The sequence below is a fragment of the Somniosus microcephalus genome, chromosome 17 (assembly GCF_052327205.1).
Source record: "Somniosus microcephalus isolate GS21.2 chromosome 17, FLI_Smic_1.0, whole genome shotgun sequence".
NCBI lineage: Eukaryota > Metazoa > Chordata > Chondrichthyes > Squaliformes > Somniosidae > Somniosus > Somniosus microcephalus.
This window is the reverse complement of record NC_141003.1, coordinates 26,003,739-26,023,501: the sequence shown is the minus strand read 5'-3', so window position 1 is coordinate 26,023,501 and position 19,763 is coordinate 26,003,739. Positions and strand designations below refer to the sequence as shown.

General features: G+C 45.0%; 1 protein-coding gene across 1 annotated transcript in view; it reads right to left on the bottom strand.

Moving 5' to 3' along the window:
• Positions 1-1,729: 1,729 nt before the first annotated feature.
• The window catches only part of slc15a5 (solute carrier family 15 member 5), a 55,574-nt gene continuing 37,540 nt past the window's right edge, over positions 1,730-19,763 (bottom strand). The window contains exons 6-9 of the mRNA XM_086010924.1: positions 9,391-9,579; positions 7,594-7,725; positions 2,685-2,793; positions 1,730-2,607 (exon numbers count right to left, since the gene is read on the bottom strand). Coding sequence (XP_085867050.1) covers positions 2,463-2,607; positions 2,685-2,793; positions 7,594-7,725; positions 9,391-9,579 — 575 coding nt within the window. The 3' untranslated portion in view covers positions 1,730-2,462. The remainder of the gene's footprint in view (positions 2,608-2,684; positions 2,794-7,593; positions 7,726-9,390; positions 9,580-19,763) is intronic.

The following is a 19,763-nucleotide window of genomic DNA, read 5'->3' as shown; positions in this document are numbered from 1 at the left end:
AAATTCAAATCCCTCCATGGCCTTGCCCCTCCCTATCTCTGTAGCCTCCTCCAGCCCTACAACCAATGTTCCCTGTAAGTTTTTTTTTCATACGCAGTCCCTTTAACTGACTGCGTGGCCCATTCAAATTTTTACACATGTACGGTTATTTCCATTGAAAAGCTGGTGAGCAGCCTGTGCAGGACATCCAGACTGCTGCGCAGCTTAGTGGGAACATTGCCTACAAAACCCTCCGAGAGCTCTGCGTTCCTCCAATTCTGGCCTCTTGCATATCCCTGATTTTCATCCCTCCACCATTGGTGGCCGTGCCTTCAGCTGCCTAGACCCTCGGCTCTGGAATTCCCTCCATAAGCCTCTCTCCCTCTCTCTCCTCCTTTAAAACGCTCCTTAAAACCTCTCTCTTTGAGCAGGCTTTAGGTCACCTGTCTGAATATCCCCTTGTGTGGCTCGGTTTCCAATGTTGTTTGGATAACGGTCCTGTGAAGCGCCTGGGGACGTTTTACTAAGTTAAAGGTGCTTTATAAATGCAAGTTGTTGTTGTAGTGTTCCATTGGATATAATAGATCACATGTCTCTTCAAAGAAAAGCAAGGGGTTCTCCCAATGTACTGTCTTCCCTCAAGCAGCACTACCAGAGCAAAAATAATTCACTGATTATAGATCTTATCTGTTCTTTGTGGGACTTTGTTGTGTGCAATTGGCTACTGTGTTTGTGTGCATAACAACAGTACCTATTCAAAATTAATTCATTGGCGATGAAGCACTTTGGGATGTCCTGAGGTCATGATAAGGCAATTATTTTTGTTCATGGATTAGTAAAATCTGCTAAATTGTAATATATAAGCCTACACCAATGCAGACATCCTGATGACTTGAGCTATGCATCTTCCTATAGTGTAGTGCAAAGTAACTACAGGTTGAAGAGCAAACCAAATGTGTGCTCTGAGCTGAAGTACTAACAGTGATTTAATGCTGTTTAATCACTGTGATGTTTACGGTGTTTAGCCTTTCTTAATGGATACCTCATCTTAGATACATCTCAGATGCACCTATTGGATAAGTGAAAGGGCACTTATTCTGATTTATTTTTCTTTGTGCCAAGCTTTGTGGTGCTATACACTAATCATACAGTTCTTGGCTGCTTCAATATGGTTTGGTGGCTGTGGACACAAATTTCTAGTTGCGCGCACTTCCTCTGGGATAGCTAACAAAAAAAAACTGCAACAGGAAACGCCAAATCACAATTCCATCGTTAATGATGAAGGAAAGTCTTTAACTCTATGACCACTGCAGCTTCCTTTTGAGTGTTGATGAAGATACTGAGAAACACTTATTTTAAGAAATTCTAATGGACTAGCAGCAAACTGGTCCTCTCCACAAGAAACAGATGCCACCAGAAGGTCATCTGCATAGTTATGTTGCTGCATTTCAGGAAAAAAAGGCACATAACTAATGGTTACAGGGCCCAGACATAAACAGAATCTGGCTGTAATGGTAATTGATCCAACCACTCACCCAGAACTGTAATTAGCACTGAGCTGTAAATGGCGTGTATCTTTTGCGTTCAGAGTACTCTATCTTAGCTCCAGTCATTGTGAAAGAACTAATAATAATACATGTGTGAATGGCACGATTAATAAAGATTTGTCCTTTGAAACTGAATGGGCTCGACAACACCGGCAGCTCCTGTACTTTTGGCATGTGGAATTTACAACAGTACTAGCTTTGAAATAGATTACATTTATTGTTAACTTTTCCCACCATTGCAATATTGACCAAACATTAGTCGTTTCTAAATTTTTGTACTAAGAAAAGTAATATTTTTACACAATAAGGAAAAATACCAGATGCAAATGAAATATTATTCTTTGGTGCATTAAACTATAATTAGATAAATCTACACTGTACAAAAATATTTTTTACTTACCCAGATATTTAATTTTGTTTCATTTTGTAAAATTGCACCACAAGTTCATTTTTTCAGTTTGCCAACCAAAAAAAAAACTAAATAGGAAAAGACAATAGCAGGCCTCTCATCCAAAATGATGCCAGTTCCTTCTGGGAAAATCGCTGTAAAGGAAAACGAGTCAGATTTTGCTCTGACTGGTATTGATATTCCGTGGAGAATTTGACTGCATTTCCCATTTTGGGGAGGGGTTGTGGGGAGGGGGTGGGGGTGGGGGGAGCAGGGGCAGGCAGAAATATCTGCATTTGCGAGAATAGACGAGCATTTGCAGAACTGACAACACAACAGTGAAGCTGATATTAGATTATAAACATTGGAAACTATTGCATTTAGAAGCACTGGTACAGAGTAAGGCAACAAATTGACAAGCATAGTTATATGCAAAAAAAAATCGGGCATCCGTTCCTGGGCATGTTTTATGACAACACGAATTCAAGAGAATCAGGTTGTCTGTTTAAACACGGGTAATGCCAGCACCACCCACTTTGGATTTGTTCTCACAGAACTATCTCCACAGGATAGAAGGTGGAGGAACATTCCAGCACACTGTCATAGAATTTCAGAGACTTTTCGTGTTCTATTAGTTTCTCCACAAGACCTCCTTTAACACACTGGTCATCTTCCTGGTGAAGGTCTCTATACCTGTGTGATAAGGCAAAGATATTACTTGTCTGCAACAAAATAAAATGAAACATGGACTTCCCTCTCAATGTGAATACCTGTGAGAAATTCGCCAGAATCCGAGAAGATTTAGAAGCATGAATGCAGCCACGAGGAAAAAGAATTTGTCCAAATTCCCAGCATTCAGATTATTTGGATACCAATTACCTGATGAGGTAAAAGGAAACAACAAAGTAATGAAACCGACTTAGTAGATCCAGCCCCGATCAAAATCAATCCCACTTCTATCTGTCGCACATTCAAGGGACACCATCAGTAAGGCTGTGTTGATAAACCGTGCCCGATTCTAGTTATTTTTCTGAATAATTTTGATTCAGAAGACATCTCCAGCCAAGAAAAGTTGGAACAATTAAAGATGAAGAAAATGTACGATCTAGTAGAAACCTTTTAATAATGAAAATACTATGAGCAAAACATTCTCTTTATCCAATCATTCATATTAAGCAAATACTGCAAAGGATGTGGGGAATGAATCAATGCCTGAACAAATGTTCTCTTTAAATGAATGTTCCCATTAACAAGATGCTCATTAACTCAATGTATGGTACTTAAACTGACACTTCCTCTGAAAGATGAAATGGCCATTTAAAAATTAGATACTTAAAAAAATTATAATTTAAAAAAAAATCTACATATTCATCTTTTCCCGGTGAGTATTTTTGGCTGGTTTAAGTAGTTTTTTTTGTTAAAACTGTTACATTAATAATCAGGTTTAATCCAGGTTCCCTTTAAACACAGCGCACAGCTGTTGGGTGAAGGATGATGTTAGAAATGGGATAACAATCCAGCTGAATGAGAGGATACAAAGGGTAGTGATCAATGTGGTCCTTCTAATTGGACAACTGTGACCAGTGGAGTTCTCCAGGGATTACTCCAGGGGCCTCTGTGACTCACAGAATATTTATAAATGATCCTGAATAAAGTATTAAAAATAAAGGCCTAGAAATTCAGTGCCCTTAGCACCGATTTTGCGGCGCTAGAGGGCCTAGCGCTGCAATTGGCGCCGGTTCCTAAATTGCCTGGGGCCCTTCTGCGGCAGTAGACCGGTAGCGCTGCGCCGGCACCGATGACGTCATCGGTGTGCGCAGCGTCCCGGTTGCCGTGGTAACCCGGCCCCAAGCCGAAATTCAGTTGCGGCCGCCTCGCCAGTGGCAGCCGCAACTAAGACTCCGGCAAACGAGTGTTGCCGGAGTCTGCGCCGGCGCTTTAAGGAGGCGCGGCGGCCGGCCGCTTTCCCGCCGGCCGCCTGCCCGCAGCTCCCTCCCCGGACTTCTTCCCCCACCCCCCCCGGAACAGATGTAAGCCCGGCACTTGTCCGAGGTGCCGGGCTCATTTTTGCAGAGATTTGCGCGGGCCGCGGCCGGGTGCAGGCAGCTCCTCCTTAACGGAAGGAGGAGGCCTGCACTTCCCGAGCCTGCCGCACCGCATCGGGCGCCGCAGCGCCGGAATAGCGCCGCAATGCGGCGCGTAGCGCCAGTTTTCAGGCGCAAACAGCCTTCAGTAGCGCCGGCAGCCGTTTGGGCGCGGCGCTACTGAATTTTTGGCGCGCACAGCGCGACTTAGCACCGGCGCTAAATTTCCGGCGTTAAGCCCCGGCGCAGCGCAACCTCAATTTCTAGGCCAAAATGTCTAAATTTGCAGATTATGCCAAATGGAGTGGGAAAGATCAGAGGAAAGGGATAACATTCAAAGGAATGCACAAAGGTTTTGCAACTTGGCAGATGAATCAGAAATGGGACTTCATATTGATAAATGTGAGGTGGCATGATTTGTACTAAAAATATTAAATATGATTAGAAAAGAAGGATATATAATTAAATGTGATTCCCAACACGATGTAAGTATAATATCTGACTAAACACTGAAATTATTTTCACAGTGCACGGCAGCAGATTCAAAGGTTAAAACAATGTCGGGGTATTTAAGTAGATCCAGGAAATATAATTCCAAGGAAGTGTTGTTGACACTTCATGTAAGGCATTAGCGAGACCACATATAGAATATTGTCTCCAGCTGAGGCCCTCTGCTTCAGAAAAGATGTTGAAGCAGTGGAAAGAATTCAGAGACAGGCAACCAAGATGATTCCAGGGCTTGGATCTACCGGTTATAAGAGAGGCTAAGGAAATTAAATATACTCCCTATTACAAGAAAAAAGACTAAGGGGTATCTTCTTTGATTTTTAAATAAGAAAAAAATGTGTGTGAGGGAGGGGCGGGTTGGGAGAAAGTATCAAAAGCCTGAGTGATAGAATGAGCTGAGTTCCATCTTCTTGTTCCTAGCTTACTATAAGTGTTAGCTTGGTTCCGTCCTCTCTCCGAGTTAGGAAGCTGTGGGTTTAAGTTGAACTGGAGGACCTGAGCATATAATTCAGGTTGACACTTTGAAGGGATATTTACTAGTCCTAGCCCCTTTAGGGCTACCCCAGATCAGGTGTATTTCTCAGACGTTCACTTTCAACTAAAGTTTGAGGTAGCCGAATCCTAAAGACGCTTAATTGGGTCTAAAGGTCCGGGCTAGCTCTCCCTAAAGGAAAGGAACAACCTGAGAATGTTACCGTCCTCCAGATAGCACTTTTAATAAGTTTAGCTAGACTGTAACGTCCTGGATATTATGAGGGTCCGGAGATCTCCCCAGAATTCTGTAACTCTTCACCAAGGAGTGTACAGAAATTGAGTTCATGAGTTATTGATACAGAGGGCTTATGTGAGACAATTCTAAAAATATATAGAGATTTATTAAAAGAACCAACATGCAATTTACAGTTGGTGAATCAGTCAATCGCAACGTTAACAGTTCTAAAAAGAGAAAAAATACTATCTTATTATTAACAGAATCTTACTTTTAAATCTTAACTTCGCTACAGTATTACAGTTCTTAAAGTTTTCTATACAGGATATCCAGCAATATCAAATACCTTTGATCCCCGAGGTACAAAGAGTTGGAGACTACAGAGCCACCTCTGTAGCCGAGAATTGCTTTGCCCGAATAATGCGAGTCTGATATCCCATTTGAGAGTTCAATATGTATACCCTTTTTCAGTGGTATTTCCTTTAAAGTTTCTGCTGACCCAAGTTAATTATCCCGATTCATCTTCTGCCGACCTCTGCAATTCTTACTGCTACATCAGCTTGTAACATTACAGAATCTTGTCTCATCTCCAGGTGTTCTGAGTTTACTATATAGAACGGTGTGAAAGGCAGGTGTTTCTTATTTTATGTCATCTTTACGAGGGCAGATGTTCCTTATCTTAAGTGCCATCTTTATGAAGTTTAAATTAGAACACTTTATCCAGGGTGAACCACTGTTTTTGTTCCTAAAGGTCAGCCTGTCGGAGCCATGCACCTTCTGTTTCAATAAGGTTATTTATTCAGGGTCAACAACTGTCTTATCTCAATAGCCAGAATTCTTTCATAGCTATTTCAGAGTTAGGTTTCTAAATTTCCAAACCCAGTTTGTCATGTTTTAATAAGGACAGAATTCTTTCATAAGATAGTGTATTTTTTGAATAGGTTATGTGGCTTATTCCTTCACAACTTCAGTGCTGTACTAAGGGAGTGCTGCCTATTGTTGGAAGCTACGTCTGCCTGCTGTGAGAGATCCCAATGGCATTTTTCCCAAAGAGCAGGGAATTCTCTTGGTCTCCTAAACAACATTCATCCTTTAACCAGCACCACCAAAAACAGCTTTATTTCTTACTGTCTGTGAGACCTTGCTGAGCACAAACTGGCTGCCGTGTTTCCTACAGAACAAACTTGACTAACTTCAAAAAATATTTAATTGACTACGAAGCACATTGGGACGTCCTGAGGATGTGGAATGTTTCTATATAAATGCAAATTCTTTCTTCATAGTTTTTTGACCTATTAATATTTGAAAGAAATATGATGAACAGTAAAATGCTATAATTGATGGCTCTGGACTCCTGCAGAGGTCTTCCTGATCTCCGGCCATAACTTGGAACTAAAGAGGTCCATTATCAAGAATGCTTTGCAGCCCATCTATTTGACAACCATTTGAGAAGTAATTCACAGTTTATGTTTTACAGAAATATAACACAGCAACTTATTAATGTGGGTTTCTCAAAATATATATTCCTGGACACCTGGTCAGTGATGTAATGTCAGGCGAGCAGCATTTGATAATAAAGGGGTATTTGATTGCATAGGTCATCAAGGTTTGAAGGCCAATATCATTCGATGAATGATGTCAGTGGAGAGTAAAATCAGGCGGGGTGTAAAAGTGCCGTTTGACCCGACCCACTAAATTTCCCATCTGGTGGCTGACATGAATCAGTCATTCATGAAATAAAGACTTATGAAATAATACTGAGCGGCCTACGGGTGGCGCTGTCCAGGGAGAGTATAAATACTTGGGCACGGGCCCAGCTTGCGCAGGACATTCTTAACAGGAACTAGTGAAGGACACAACTAGACCTCCATGTTGTAAAACAGTTGATTAAAGCTTTGTTTAATGCTTAGACCAAGTGCCTAGTAGTTTTCTTACGTTAGTGGGTCAAGTTAAAATGACCCCAGGTGTTTCTATTTTGCATTGGCATATCCAAGTCCTGTGGTTCCAGAGACATCTCACCAGATTGAAGCCTGGTTGTGAAGTTCCATCATTTGTTTGGAGACTTGAGCAAAATGTGTCCTCCAAAAGTTTCCAACGGCAGAAAAAAGGCTTGCAATCATTCTTAAGGAACACTAACAAAGAATAGGAACCTCTTACTTCAGGAGAAAGAACTCTGAGGCTCATCAACGCCAACTTTATACTTCAGCACTACTGACCAAGTGCATCAACATAATAAGGCCTACACTCCAGCTTATGTTTAAAGTCATTTGTGATTGTATCATAGGAAACATTTCTTGTGCTAAATTATGCTTTTTAACTGCATTCAAAGTGAAATCACGGAATTTTTAAAAGTACATCCTGTAAACAAGCTCCTCTTACCTCCAGATATTTGGTAGATAGTTTGAATAATAATTGCTCCCACAAAGCAGCCTGCACCATTGAAGAGAGTCATGAAATGCATTGCAATTCCTTGAATGCTCCTTGGAGATAGTCTAAATGTAATCAGTGTACCTGTAAACAAAGGTAAACGTAAGACTCAACCATTTAAGGTACCTAATTAACTTTCGGAGTGCTTTCTGTTTCAATGCCATGGAACGCTGGTTTCTTTTTACTGCTGCTTGCTTGAAATAGACCATTTTAATTAACATTTGTATTTTAATCAATTCATTTGTACGTATAAGCATTAGCCAACCTTATATGACAAATAATGAAGTCTCTGTGGAAATTAAAACTGTGAATGGAATTCCTGCACATTGTAATTTTTAAGACAACTGTTTCATAATACAAGGTTAGCTGAAGATGAATTTCAGTGAATTCTATTTTATAAGTGGTTTAGCTGCCATATTAAAAGATTTTTGGGGAGCAGACTGTTATGAGGAAATTGCTTTAAGTGCACTCATTGAAGGCTGTATACAAATGTCTTATGGAGAGAACAACATAGCTGGAATGTGAATTTCTATATATTTTATACACACACACACACAGATTTTATACATATACATATATTGGGAATGATGTTCTGAGCTTGTGCCTGTGATGAAATATTCCATTCATCACTCATCAGTATTTCTCTGCCTGTGACTGTGGTTGGTTTCAGTTTCATTTCCATTGTATTGTACTGTGTGTAGGGCTCCGCCCATACCTGGCTCCTATGTAAGCTGGCCCAGCCTGCAGCACATCCAGTACGGCAGACCTCTGGATGGAAGATACATTCTCCTCTGTGTGTTACCTTCTAAGTCAATAAAAGCCTTGTTTTGTTTCGCTAACATCGAGTCTCGGATTTATTGAGGCACATCAGTGCCAGCAGCAGGGAGCTTTGTCCATCAGTTGCACACATCGGGATAGTAAGGAAAATCATGGGCAGCACACCCCATTTTCCCAATGTTCACTGTGGTTCCTCCCCTTAACGCAAACTCAGAAAATCGACCCAAATGTTCTATGGGTGCAGTGGAAAGGAATTTGACCAAGTGCATGTCACCAACAGCGACTGCAATTAGCTGTGCTCCACAATAACGTCATTCACAGGGAAAATCATTTTGCACATAAAAAGCACATTTCTTGGGATGTGGCTGGTGAGGTCACATTTATTGCCCATCCTAAAAAGGTGGTAGTGGGCCTTCGTCTTTAACCTCCACATTCCCTGCAATGATGGTAGGGAATTCCAGGATTTTAACCCAATAACAGTGAAGGAACAATGATATATGTCCAATCCAGGATTCGGAGGTGATGGTGCTCCCATAACATTGCAGCTCTTTTCCTTCTCAGTGGTAGAGGTAACAGGGTTGGGAGATTCTGCCAAAGTGCTTGTTCAGTTAGTGCAGTACACTCCTCTCCAACAAGGCTCCATACCAAGAGCAGACCATTACAATATTACCCCACTAGAGTGAGCATTCCTGTTATTCCTTCCATTAGAAACATTTCAATTTTTGAAGGATTGTTAAGCAGACAACGCGTTACCCTTGCTCTTAGATTTCAGCACAATCGCTTTCTAAAGAGCTGGGATGCATGAAGGTCTGTGCATTGAGTGTTAAACCATAAAATCTACCCTGTGAATCAAAATTAAAACATTTGTCAAACTGCTGAGGTTAGAAAAAGACATTTGGAAATTTGCAAAAGTAAAGTTTTGGAAATAATTTCTAGACTGAATCACTAATCACATAAGAGACTTGTACTTACAGGCAGGTGTGACCAGTGCCTCAGCAATTCCGAGCAAAAGGTACTGAGGAGCGAGTTGAAAGCAGGGCATTGAAGACACAAGGAGCACCTTTCCAGATAGCGTCTGCTCCACCAGCAGAAAGTTCCTCCTGTGCACCTCTGATATCCCAGCGACCACCATGGACAACACCGCGCACAGGTGGCCGATAACTGGAAGAATTTAAAAGTCATTGTGAGTTAATGACAGGAAGGGGAGTCCATGCCCTGCAGGCCTTCCTCTGCTGCAGGTTCATCAAAAGCATTATCCACAAGGGCCTATCTACTCATCTTTATATCGTTTCTGTTGGTGTCAGACCAAAATCTATCACAAAGATGGATAAAGATGAGGGAAGTCATTTTGCCCATATTCAAATTTTTGGAAAAAACCTATAGGCCTAGAGTTTCTGCTTTGGGCGCAATCGCGATCTGGGCGCAAATTACAACCAAAGTTGCACTCGTTTTGAGAAGTGTTTTTTATCCTCAAGTTTCTGCTTAAACTCATTTGCATATTGCCGAATGTAAAATCTGCCATGAGCCAGCCCAATTGGGCAGTGTATTAGAATGTAATCTTTACAAAAATACCTTTTGCTTTAAAAAATATTCCTTGATATATTTGAGAGTGGTGACCTGATGCAGTTTTATTAATACAGCTGAAAATGGGCTTCTCACAAAGAATGAGCATTTTTAGTCCAGTCCACCGCCTGTGAGTAAACTGATTTTAAAACACCGAAAGTGACTTTAATAAACTACACTGAACCATTTGCTGGTTATACTGATGTACAGTAGTCAGCTTCTTAGTAAATTCAAAGGCTTTCAAAATGTACTAATTAGTGTCCTTGCTCTTAAAAACCAGCTTAATTTTAAGAGCCTCCTCGAAGGCCCGCAAACAGGCGCAATAAGCAGAAACTCGCAATGGTGATAAATTCGATCTGGGGGTGTGGCCAGTTTTGTGGGCAGGGCCAGTTTCCAGCACAATGTTTTTTAAACCTGCGCAAAAGATCCCACAAACTCGATGCACTGGACGTAATTTGCACTTGAAATTCCACAATCCTTTGTGCTGGTTTGGCCAATTTCTGCAAAAAAAAACAGCTCAACCTAGCGGAAACGCCAGGCCTACATTCTCCCATCTTGTCATCTGTCTCTTGAGTGAGTTTGAGGTTCTTGTCTCCTTTACCCTATCTGGAGACCAAACCTGGCTCACTCTTTGATTATTTATCTCATTGCTATTTGTGGGACCTTGCTGTGCACAAACTGGCTGCTGCATTTGCCAACGTCACAATAGTCACAACACTTCAAAACCACTTCATTGGCTGTGAAGTGCTCTGAGACATCCTGAAGTCAGAAAAGCGCTTGATAATTTGGCACTCGGTTTGTTTTGTTTATTACTGCCCCACAGTGATGTATTAATTGCCAAATCTACTATCACCTCCACATCCCTTTCTGCTCAACATTTAGTTACTTCTACAGCATCCATTGTATATTGTGACACCCATTTTTTCTTCCAATGCACTTGCTCGTGTCTATATTGAGCTTCATCTACCACTGATTTGTCCATTTGCTTTCTCTGACTGAACTGCCCCACCCACAGTTTAATGCCAACTGCAAAGTTGACCAGTTTGCACTGGGTTTCTGAATCCATTAATGTAGACTAGAAACAGTAGGGGGCTCCAGCCCTGAAGCCCGTGACACTCCCCGTAGTCCTTCCCCTCACCCTGGCTGCATTCCTCTAACAAGCACCCACCACCTCTTTTTTTCTCAGCCAGTTCTTTATCCACCTTCTTGCTTTGCCTTGAATTCCCACTGGTTCTCGGCAATCTTTTGTAAGGAATTTTTATGGAAGGCTTTTGGAAAGCTACGTAGACCATGTCAAATGGTTTTTCACCGACCGCATGGAAAGTCACTTCCTCAAACAATTCCTCAAAATTGGATAAGCAATTTTTCTGGTGAGACACAGTTTGTTATTCCAAATATGTCAGCTCTGGGAAAAAGTTGTTTGAAGGAACTGGTAATACATAAAGCAAACAAGATGAATAAATCATTACTAACAGCCAGACTGTAGAATAAATAAGTTATTCAAGGGCAGATGTGACAGCTTAATATTGGCGCTCATCACCCGTAAGATATGTAGATATTAATCTTCAGTAGTATAAGAGAAGAATATGACGTGTGCACCATCTGTTGAATAACTAACCATTACTTCCATTAAAGTCACCCTGATCTGTAAGATGTTTGTAAAATTCAATATTGAGAGGAAAGAACCAGCATTTATATAATGTGCTACAGAAATCAACAGGAGGCATTGAAAACTGTGGGGCTGGTTTTCCGAATGCTCATTAGTGGCACAAAGCTTTGACCTCCCACTGCACGCATCGAGAAATTGCCCATAATCTGTTCATTTCCTGATCTGCATGGCAGGTGGGCGAGGCTTCCCGCTGCACATTCAGAAACTAGGGCCTCGAGAACAAAGCATTTTCTTTCTTCCCTCCCTCCAGTTTTCTCCCCTTGTCCCCTGACATACTAGCGTTTTCTGGGATATAGCTCCACCAGTGTGACCAGGTCTCCAGTACCTCACCCAAGTGGCCAATTTTTCACGTGGACCTCGACAGTGAGTATCAGCAGGCACAAAACTCTTCATGGGTAAGTCCAATTCTGACTTCATCCAATGTCCAGACACATGCACCTCCCAGCAGAGGAGAGGTCGCGGGATAGAATTCAGGAGCAGGAACCTTTGCTGATCATTTTCCCTCCCCAATAATGAAAACAATTGTAGCACCACATACTGAGCATTTTGGCGACAGTGACCATAATTCGGTGAGATTTAAGGTGGTCATGGAAAAAGACAAAGACGGCCCGGGAATAAGGGTTCTAAATTGGGGAAAGGCCGATTTTAATATGATAAGGCAGGATCTGGCCAAAGTGGACTGGGAGCAGCTACTTATAGGAAAATCCACATCAAAGCAGTGGGAGACTTTCAGAAGGGAAATAGAGAGAGTACAACGCCAACATGTTCCTGTAAAGGTCAAGGGTGGGACCAACAAGCAAAGGGAACCTTGGACAAAAATGCATTAGGAGAAAAAGGGGGGCTTTTGGCAGTTACAAAAGACTAAAGACGGAGAAAGCCCTAGAGGAGTATAAAAAGTGCAGGGGCATACTTAAAAAAGAAATTAGGAGGGCGAGGAGGGGCCATGAAATAACACTGGCGAGCAAAATAAAGGAAAATCCTAAGATGTTTTATAAGTATATTAAGGGCAAGAGGATAACCAGGGAAAGGGTAGGGCCCATTAGGGACCAAAGTGGCAATCTGTGTGTAGAGCCAGATGATGTAGGCGGGGTTTTAAATGAATTTTTTGCATCTGTGTTCACTATGGAGAAAGACGATGTAGACATAGAAATCGGGCAAGGGGACTGTGACATACTTGAACATATTAGCATCGAGAGGGAGGAGGTACTAGTGGTTTTAGCAGGCCAAAAAGTGGATAAATCCTCAGGCCCGGACGAGATGTATCCCAGGCTGTTGTGTGAGGCAAAGGAGGAGATTGCAGGGGCTCTGACACAAATTTTCAGAACCTCTCTGGCCACAGGGGATGTACCAGAGGACGGGAGAACAGCTAACGTAGTACCATTATTCAAGAAGGGTAGCAGGGATAAACCAGGGAATTACAGGCCAGTGAGTCTAACATCTGTGGTAGGGAAATTATTGGAAAAAATTCTGAGGGACAAAATTAGTCTCCACTTGGAGAGGCAAGGACTAATCGAGGATAGTCAGCATGGCTTTGTCAAGGGTAAATCATGTCTGACCAATCTGATTGAATTTTTCGAGGGGGTGACTAGGTGTGTGGATGAGGGAAATGCTGTGGATGTGGTTTACATGGATTTCAGTAAAGCTTTTGACAAAGTCCCGCATAGGAGACTGGTCAAGAAGGTAAGAGCCCATGGGATCCAGGGTGCCTTGGCGCGTTGGATCCTAAACTGGCTGAGTGGCAGGAGGCAGAGGGTGATGGTCGAAGGTTGCTTTTGTGACTGGAAGCCTGTGTCCAGTGGGGTACCTCAGGGATCGGTGCTGGGACCCTTGCTGTTTGTGATCTACATAAATGGTTTGGATGAGAATGTAAAAGGTATGATCAGTAAGTTTGCAGATGACACGAAAATTGGTGGGGTGGTAAATTGTGAGGAGGAAAGCCTCAGGCTACAGGACGATATAAACGGGTTGGTCAGATGGGCGGAAAAGTGGCAAATGGAATTTAACCCTGAAAAGTGCGAGGTGATGCATTTTGGACGGACAAATAAGGCAAGGGAATACACAATGAGTGGTAGGACCCTAGGAAGTACAGAGGGTCAGAGGGACCTTGGTGTACATGTACATAGATCCCTGAAGGCAGCGGAACAGGTAGATAAGGTGGTTAAAAAGGCATATGGGATACTTGCCTTCATTAGCCGAGGCATAGAATATAAGAGCGGGGAGGTTATGATGGAGCTGTACAAAACGCTGGTGAGGCCACAGCTGGAGTACTGTGTGCAGTTCTGGTCGCCTCACTATAGGAAGGATGTGATTGCTTTGGAGAGGGTGCAGAGAAGATTCACCAGGATGTTACCTGGGATGGAGCGCCTCAGCTATGAAGAAAGACTAAACAGGCTGGGGTTGTTTTCCTTGGAGCAAAGAAGGCTGAGGGGGGACCTGATTGAGGTGTACAAAATGATGAGGGGCATAGATAGGGTAGATAAAGAGGAAGTTTTCCCCTTAGTAGGGGGGTCAATAACAAGGGGGCATAGATTCAAGGTAAGGGGCAGGAGGTTTGGAGGGGATTTGAGGAGGAACTTTTTCACCCAGAGGGTGGTTGGAATCTGGAACTCACTGCCTGAAAGGGTGGTAGAGGCAGGAACCCTCATAACATTCAAGAAGCATTTGGATGAGCACTTGAAATGCCATTGCATACAAGGCTATGGACCAAATGCTGGAAAATGGGATTAGACTGGACAGGGATTGATGGTCGGTGCAGACACGATGGGCTGAAGGGCCTCTTTCTGTGCTGTATAACTCTATGACTCTATGACTGCTGCTCAGGCTAAGATAACTAGCCTACCACAGATCAGAATTGAACATGGAATCTTCTGTAATAACAACAGAAAATGCTGGAAAAACTCAGCAGGCCAGGCAACATCCGTGGAGAGAAATTAGAGTTGACGTTTCGGGTCTAACCCTTTGTCAAGCTGGAAAGGAAATAAAATAGATCGAAGGCAGGGCTGCAATAGAACAAAAGAAGTAAAAGAAGTAAAAGAGACATTAAGAGGTATTCAAAACCAGACGAGATGGTAATAGGACAGTGGAGACAAAAGACGGCAAGATTAGGTGTGAAGTGTACTGGCAGGATGGGAGACAGCTGCCGTGTGGGAGAGAGAAAAAAAACAGGAAAGTGGGGGAAGGGAAGATCCAAAACAAAGGGATGGAAAAAAAATATAAGTAAAAATGTAATAGGGGCCGAAGTTATGATCTGAAATTGTTGAACTTGATATTGAGTCCGGAAGGCTGCAAAGTGCCTAATCGGAAGATGAGGTGCTGTTCCTCGAGTTTACGTTGAGCTTCCGTGGAACAATGCCAGAGGCCAAGGACGGTGAGGTCTGAGTGGGAATGGAGCGGTGAATTAAAATGACAGGCGACCGGAAGCTCGGGGTCACCCTTACGGACTGAATGGAGGTGTTCCGCAAAGCGGTCACCCAATCGGCGTGTGGTCTCCCCAATGTAGAGGAGACCGCATCGTGAGCAGCGAATACAGTATACTAGATTGCAAGAAGTACAAGTAAATCGCTGTTTCACCTGGAAGGGGTGTTTGGGGCCCTGGACAGTGGGAAGGGGGGAGGTATAGGGGCAGGTGTTACATCTCCTGCGCTTGCACGGGAAGGTGCCAGGCGAAGGGGAAGGGCTGTTGGGGGTGATAGAGGAGTGGACTAGGGTGTCTCGGAGGGAGCGGTCCCTACGGAATGCTGAAAGGGGAGGGGAGGGGAAGATGCGTTTGGTGGTGGGATCACTTTGGAGGTAGCGGAAATGGCGGAGGATGATCCGTTGGATGTGGAGGCTGGTGGGGTGAAAGGTGAGGACAAGGGGAACCCTATCATGGTTCCGGGAGGGAGGGGCAGGGGTGAGGGCAGAAGTGCGGGAGATAGAATGGACACGGTCGAGGGCCGTGTCAACCACGGTAGAGGGGAATCCTCGGTTGCGGAAAAAGGAAGACATGTCGGAAGCACTGGTGTGGAAGGTGGCATTGTCGGAGCAGATACGGCGGAGACGGAGAAACTGGGAGAATGGAATAGAGTCCTTACAGGAGGTGGGTTGGGAGGAAGTGTAGTCTCGGTAGCTGTGGGAGTCAGTGGGCTTGTAGTGAATATTGGTCGATAACCTATCCCCAGAGATGGAGCCGGAGAAGTCGAGGAAGGGAAGGGAAGAGTCAGAGATGGACCATGTGAAGGTGAGGGAAGGGTGGAAATTGGAGGCAAAGTGAATGAAATTGTCTAGTTCGGGGCAAGAGCAGGAAACGGCACCGATACAGTCATCAATGTATCGGAAAAAGAGGTGAGGGAGGGGACCTGAGTAGGACTGGAACAAAGAGTGTTCCATATATCCCACGAAAAGGCAGGCATAGCTAGGACCCATGTGGGTACCCATAGCAACACCTTTGATTTGGAGGAAATGAGTGGAGTTAAAGGAGAAGTTGTTCAATGTGAGAACAAGTTCAGCCAAGCGGAGGAGGGTGGTGGTGGATGGGGACTGGTCGGGCCTCTGTTCAAGGAAGAAGCGGAGCGCCCTCAGGCCATCCTGGTGGGGGATGGAGGTGTAGAGGGATTGTACGTCCATGGTGAAAAGGAAGCGGTTGGGGCCAGGAAACTGGAAACTGTTAAAGTGGCGGAGGGCGTCCGAAGAGTCGCGGATGTAGGTGGGAAGAGACTGAACAAGGGGAGAAAAGATAGAGTTGAGATAGGAAGAGATAAGTTCCGTAGGGCAAGAACAGGCTGAAACGATGGGTCTAGCAGGGCAGTCCTGTTTGTGGATCTTGGAAAGGATGCCAACTCTCTGACACCTCCTCCTACCTCCACCTGGACCATGACCCCACTACCGAACATCAAACCACCATTTCCAAGACTGTCACTGACCTCATCTCCTCTGGAGATCTTGCCCCCGCGGTCACCAACCTCATAGTTCCCCAACCCCGCACAGCCCGCTTCTACCTCCTTTCCAAGATCCACAAACAGGACTGCCCTGCTAGACCCATCGTTTCAGCCTGTTCTTGCCCTACGGAACTTATCTCTTCCTATCTCAACTCTATCTTTTCTCCCCTTGTTCAGTCTCTTCCCACCTACATCCGCGACTCTTCGGACGCCCTCCGCCACTTTAACAGTTTCCAGTTTCCTGGCCCCAACCGCTTCCTTTTCACCATGGACGTACAATCCCTCTACACCTCCATCCCCCACCAGGATGGCCTGAGGGCGCTCCGCTTCTTCCTTGAACAGAGGCCCGACCAGTCCCCATCCACCACCACCCTCCTCCGCTTGGCTGAACTTGTTCTCACATTGAACAACTTCTCCTTTAACTCCACTCATTTCCTCCAAATCAAAGGTGTTGCTATGGGTACCCACATGGGTCCTAGCTATGCCTGCCTTTTCGTGGGATATATGGAACACTCTTTGTTCCAGTCCTACTCAGGTCCCCTCCCTCACCTCTTTTTCCGATACATTGATGACTGTATCGGTGCCGTTTCCTGCTCTTGCCCCGAACTAGACAATTTCATTCACTTTGCCTCCAATTTCCACCCTTCCCTCACCTTCACATGGTCCATCTCTGACTCTTCCCTTCCCTTCCTCGACTTCTCCGGCTCCATCTCTGGGGATAGGTTATCGACCAATATTCACTACAAGCCCACTGACTCCCACAGCTACCGAGACTACACTTCCTCCCAACCCACCTCCTGTAAGGACTCTATTCCATTCTCCCAGTTTCTCCGTCTCCGCCGTATCTGCTCCGACAATGCCACCTTCCACACCAGTGCTTCCGACATGTCTTCCTTTTTCCGCAACCGAGGATTCCCCTCTACCGTGGTTGACACGGCCCTCGACCGTGTCCATTCTATCTCCCGCACTTCTGCCCTCACCCCTGCCCCTCCCTCCCGGAACCATGATAGGGTTCCCCTTGTCCTCACCTTTCACCCCACCAGCCTCCACATCCAACGGATCATCCTCCGCCATTTCCGCTACCTCCAAAGTGATCCCACCACCAAACGCATCTTCCCCTCCCCTCCCCTTTCAGCATTCCGTAGGGACCGCTCCCTCCGAGACACCCTAGTCCACTCCTCTATCACCCCCAACAGCCCTTCCCCTTCGCCTGGCACCTTCCCGTGCAAGCGCAGGAGATGTAACACCTGCCCCTATACCTCCCCCCTTCCCACTGTCCAGGGCCCCAAACACCCCTTCCAGGTGAAACAGCGATTTACTTGTACTTCTTGCAATCTAGTATACTGTATTCGCTGCTCACGATGCGGTCTCCTCTACATTGGGGAGACCACACGCCGATTGGGTGACCGCTTTGCGGAACACCTCCATTCAGTCCGTAAGGGTGACCCCGAGCTTCCGGTCGCCTGTCATTTTAATTCACCGCTCCATTCCCACTCAGACCTCACCGTCCTTGGCCTCTGGCATTGTTCCACGGAAGCTCAACGTAAACTCGAGGAACAGCACCTCATCTTCCGATTAGGCACTTTGCAGCCTTCCGGACTCAATATCAAGTTCAACAATTTCAGATCATAACTTCGGCCCCTATTACATTTTTACTTATATTTTTTTTCCATCCCTTTGTTTTGGATCTTCCCTTCCCCCACTTTCCTGTTTTTTTTCTCTCTCCCACACGGCAGCTGTCTCCCATCCTGCCAGTACACTTCACACCTAATCTTGCCGTCTTTTGTCTCCACTGTCCTATTACCATCTCGTCTGGTTTTGAATACCTCTTAATGTCTCTTTTACTTCTTTTACTTCTTTTGTTCTATCGCAGCCCTGCCTTCAATCTATTTTATTTCCTTTCCAGTTTGAAAAAGGGTTCGACCCGAAACGTCACTCTAATTTCTCTCCCCGGATGTTGCCTGGCCTGCTGAGTTTTTCCAGCATTTTCTGTTGTTATTTCGGATTTCCAGCATCTGCAGTATTTTGCTATCATACTGGAATCTTCTGTCCTGTGTGGCTTAGGAATCGCTTGACGAAAAAAGACCATGGTCCATCTAGTTCGCCTTCTACCATCCTGGCAGTCGCATGATACTACAGTAATGGAGTTGTTGACTAATCGTGGCAATCAATCTCTATCAATGAGTCTACAACAGACCCAGACATGACACTGGCAAAACCACTAAGAGACTCTTACAGTGACTTACATAATTGTCTGTAACCAATGTTATTACCTTTCAAGTTGGCTCTGGTTAAACAGAGCTAGATCGACAACATCGCGATCTGACGTGATGACGTCATCACGTGGGTCATGTGACGTCCCCTTCGGCGGGAAACGTCATGACGTCAGAGGTAGAGGGCGGGGCCAGCCAGTCCTCGTGTGGATTGAAAGAGAAAAGACCTGTTTTGAGCTTCTCCTGTAGTTTCTTGTTTTGTAAAGTTCTTAGACAATAAATTCAGTTTGTTAACTTCCAGTAAGTTATAGATTCTGTGTTAGGAGTGCAGAGACTCCTACATTGGTGACCCCGATTCCTCGCGATCGTTTTTCGCGGTGAACGCCAAACACAGGCCAGTGATGGAGGCCAACGCAGTGGCCTTGAAGCTCCCCCAATTCTGGGAACAACAGGCAGCCTCTTGGTTTGTGCAAGCCAAGGCGTAATTTGAGCTCCGCAACATCGTTCAGGATCAGACCAGATATCTCCACATGGTCTCCGCCCTCGAGAGCTCGACGGTGTCGAGAATCATCAGCCTGCTGGAGAGTCCTCCGACTGCTGACAAGTATGTCGCCATCAAGACACGATTGCTGCAGGTATTTGGTCTCACCAAAGCGGAGCGCGCTCGCCGTTTACTGGCTCTACCAGGGTTAGGAGACTCCAAACCCTCGGGTCTCCTGGGGTCCGAGCCCCAGTGCTTTCTGTTTCGCGAACTGCTCCTTACTCAACTTCCTGAGCAAGTACAGGCGTCCCTTGCCCGAGCAGAAACCGCAGACTGCGTCGCGCTCGCCGAAGAGGCGGATAAGCTTTACGCAGTCCGGCAACAATACTGCGCCCTCGCGCAACGCCCCGCCACGAAGAGCCCGGCCCCGGCTCCGACAAAGGCGCCTCCGACGACCGGTTTCTGCTACTACTACGCCCATTTCGGCCCGAAGGCCCGCTGCT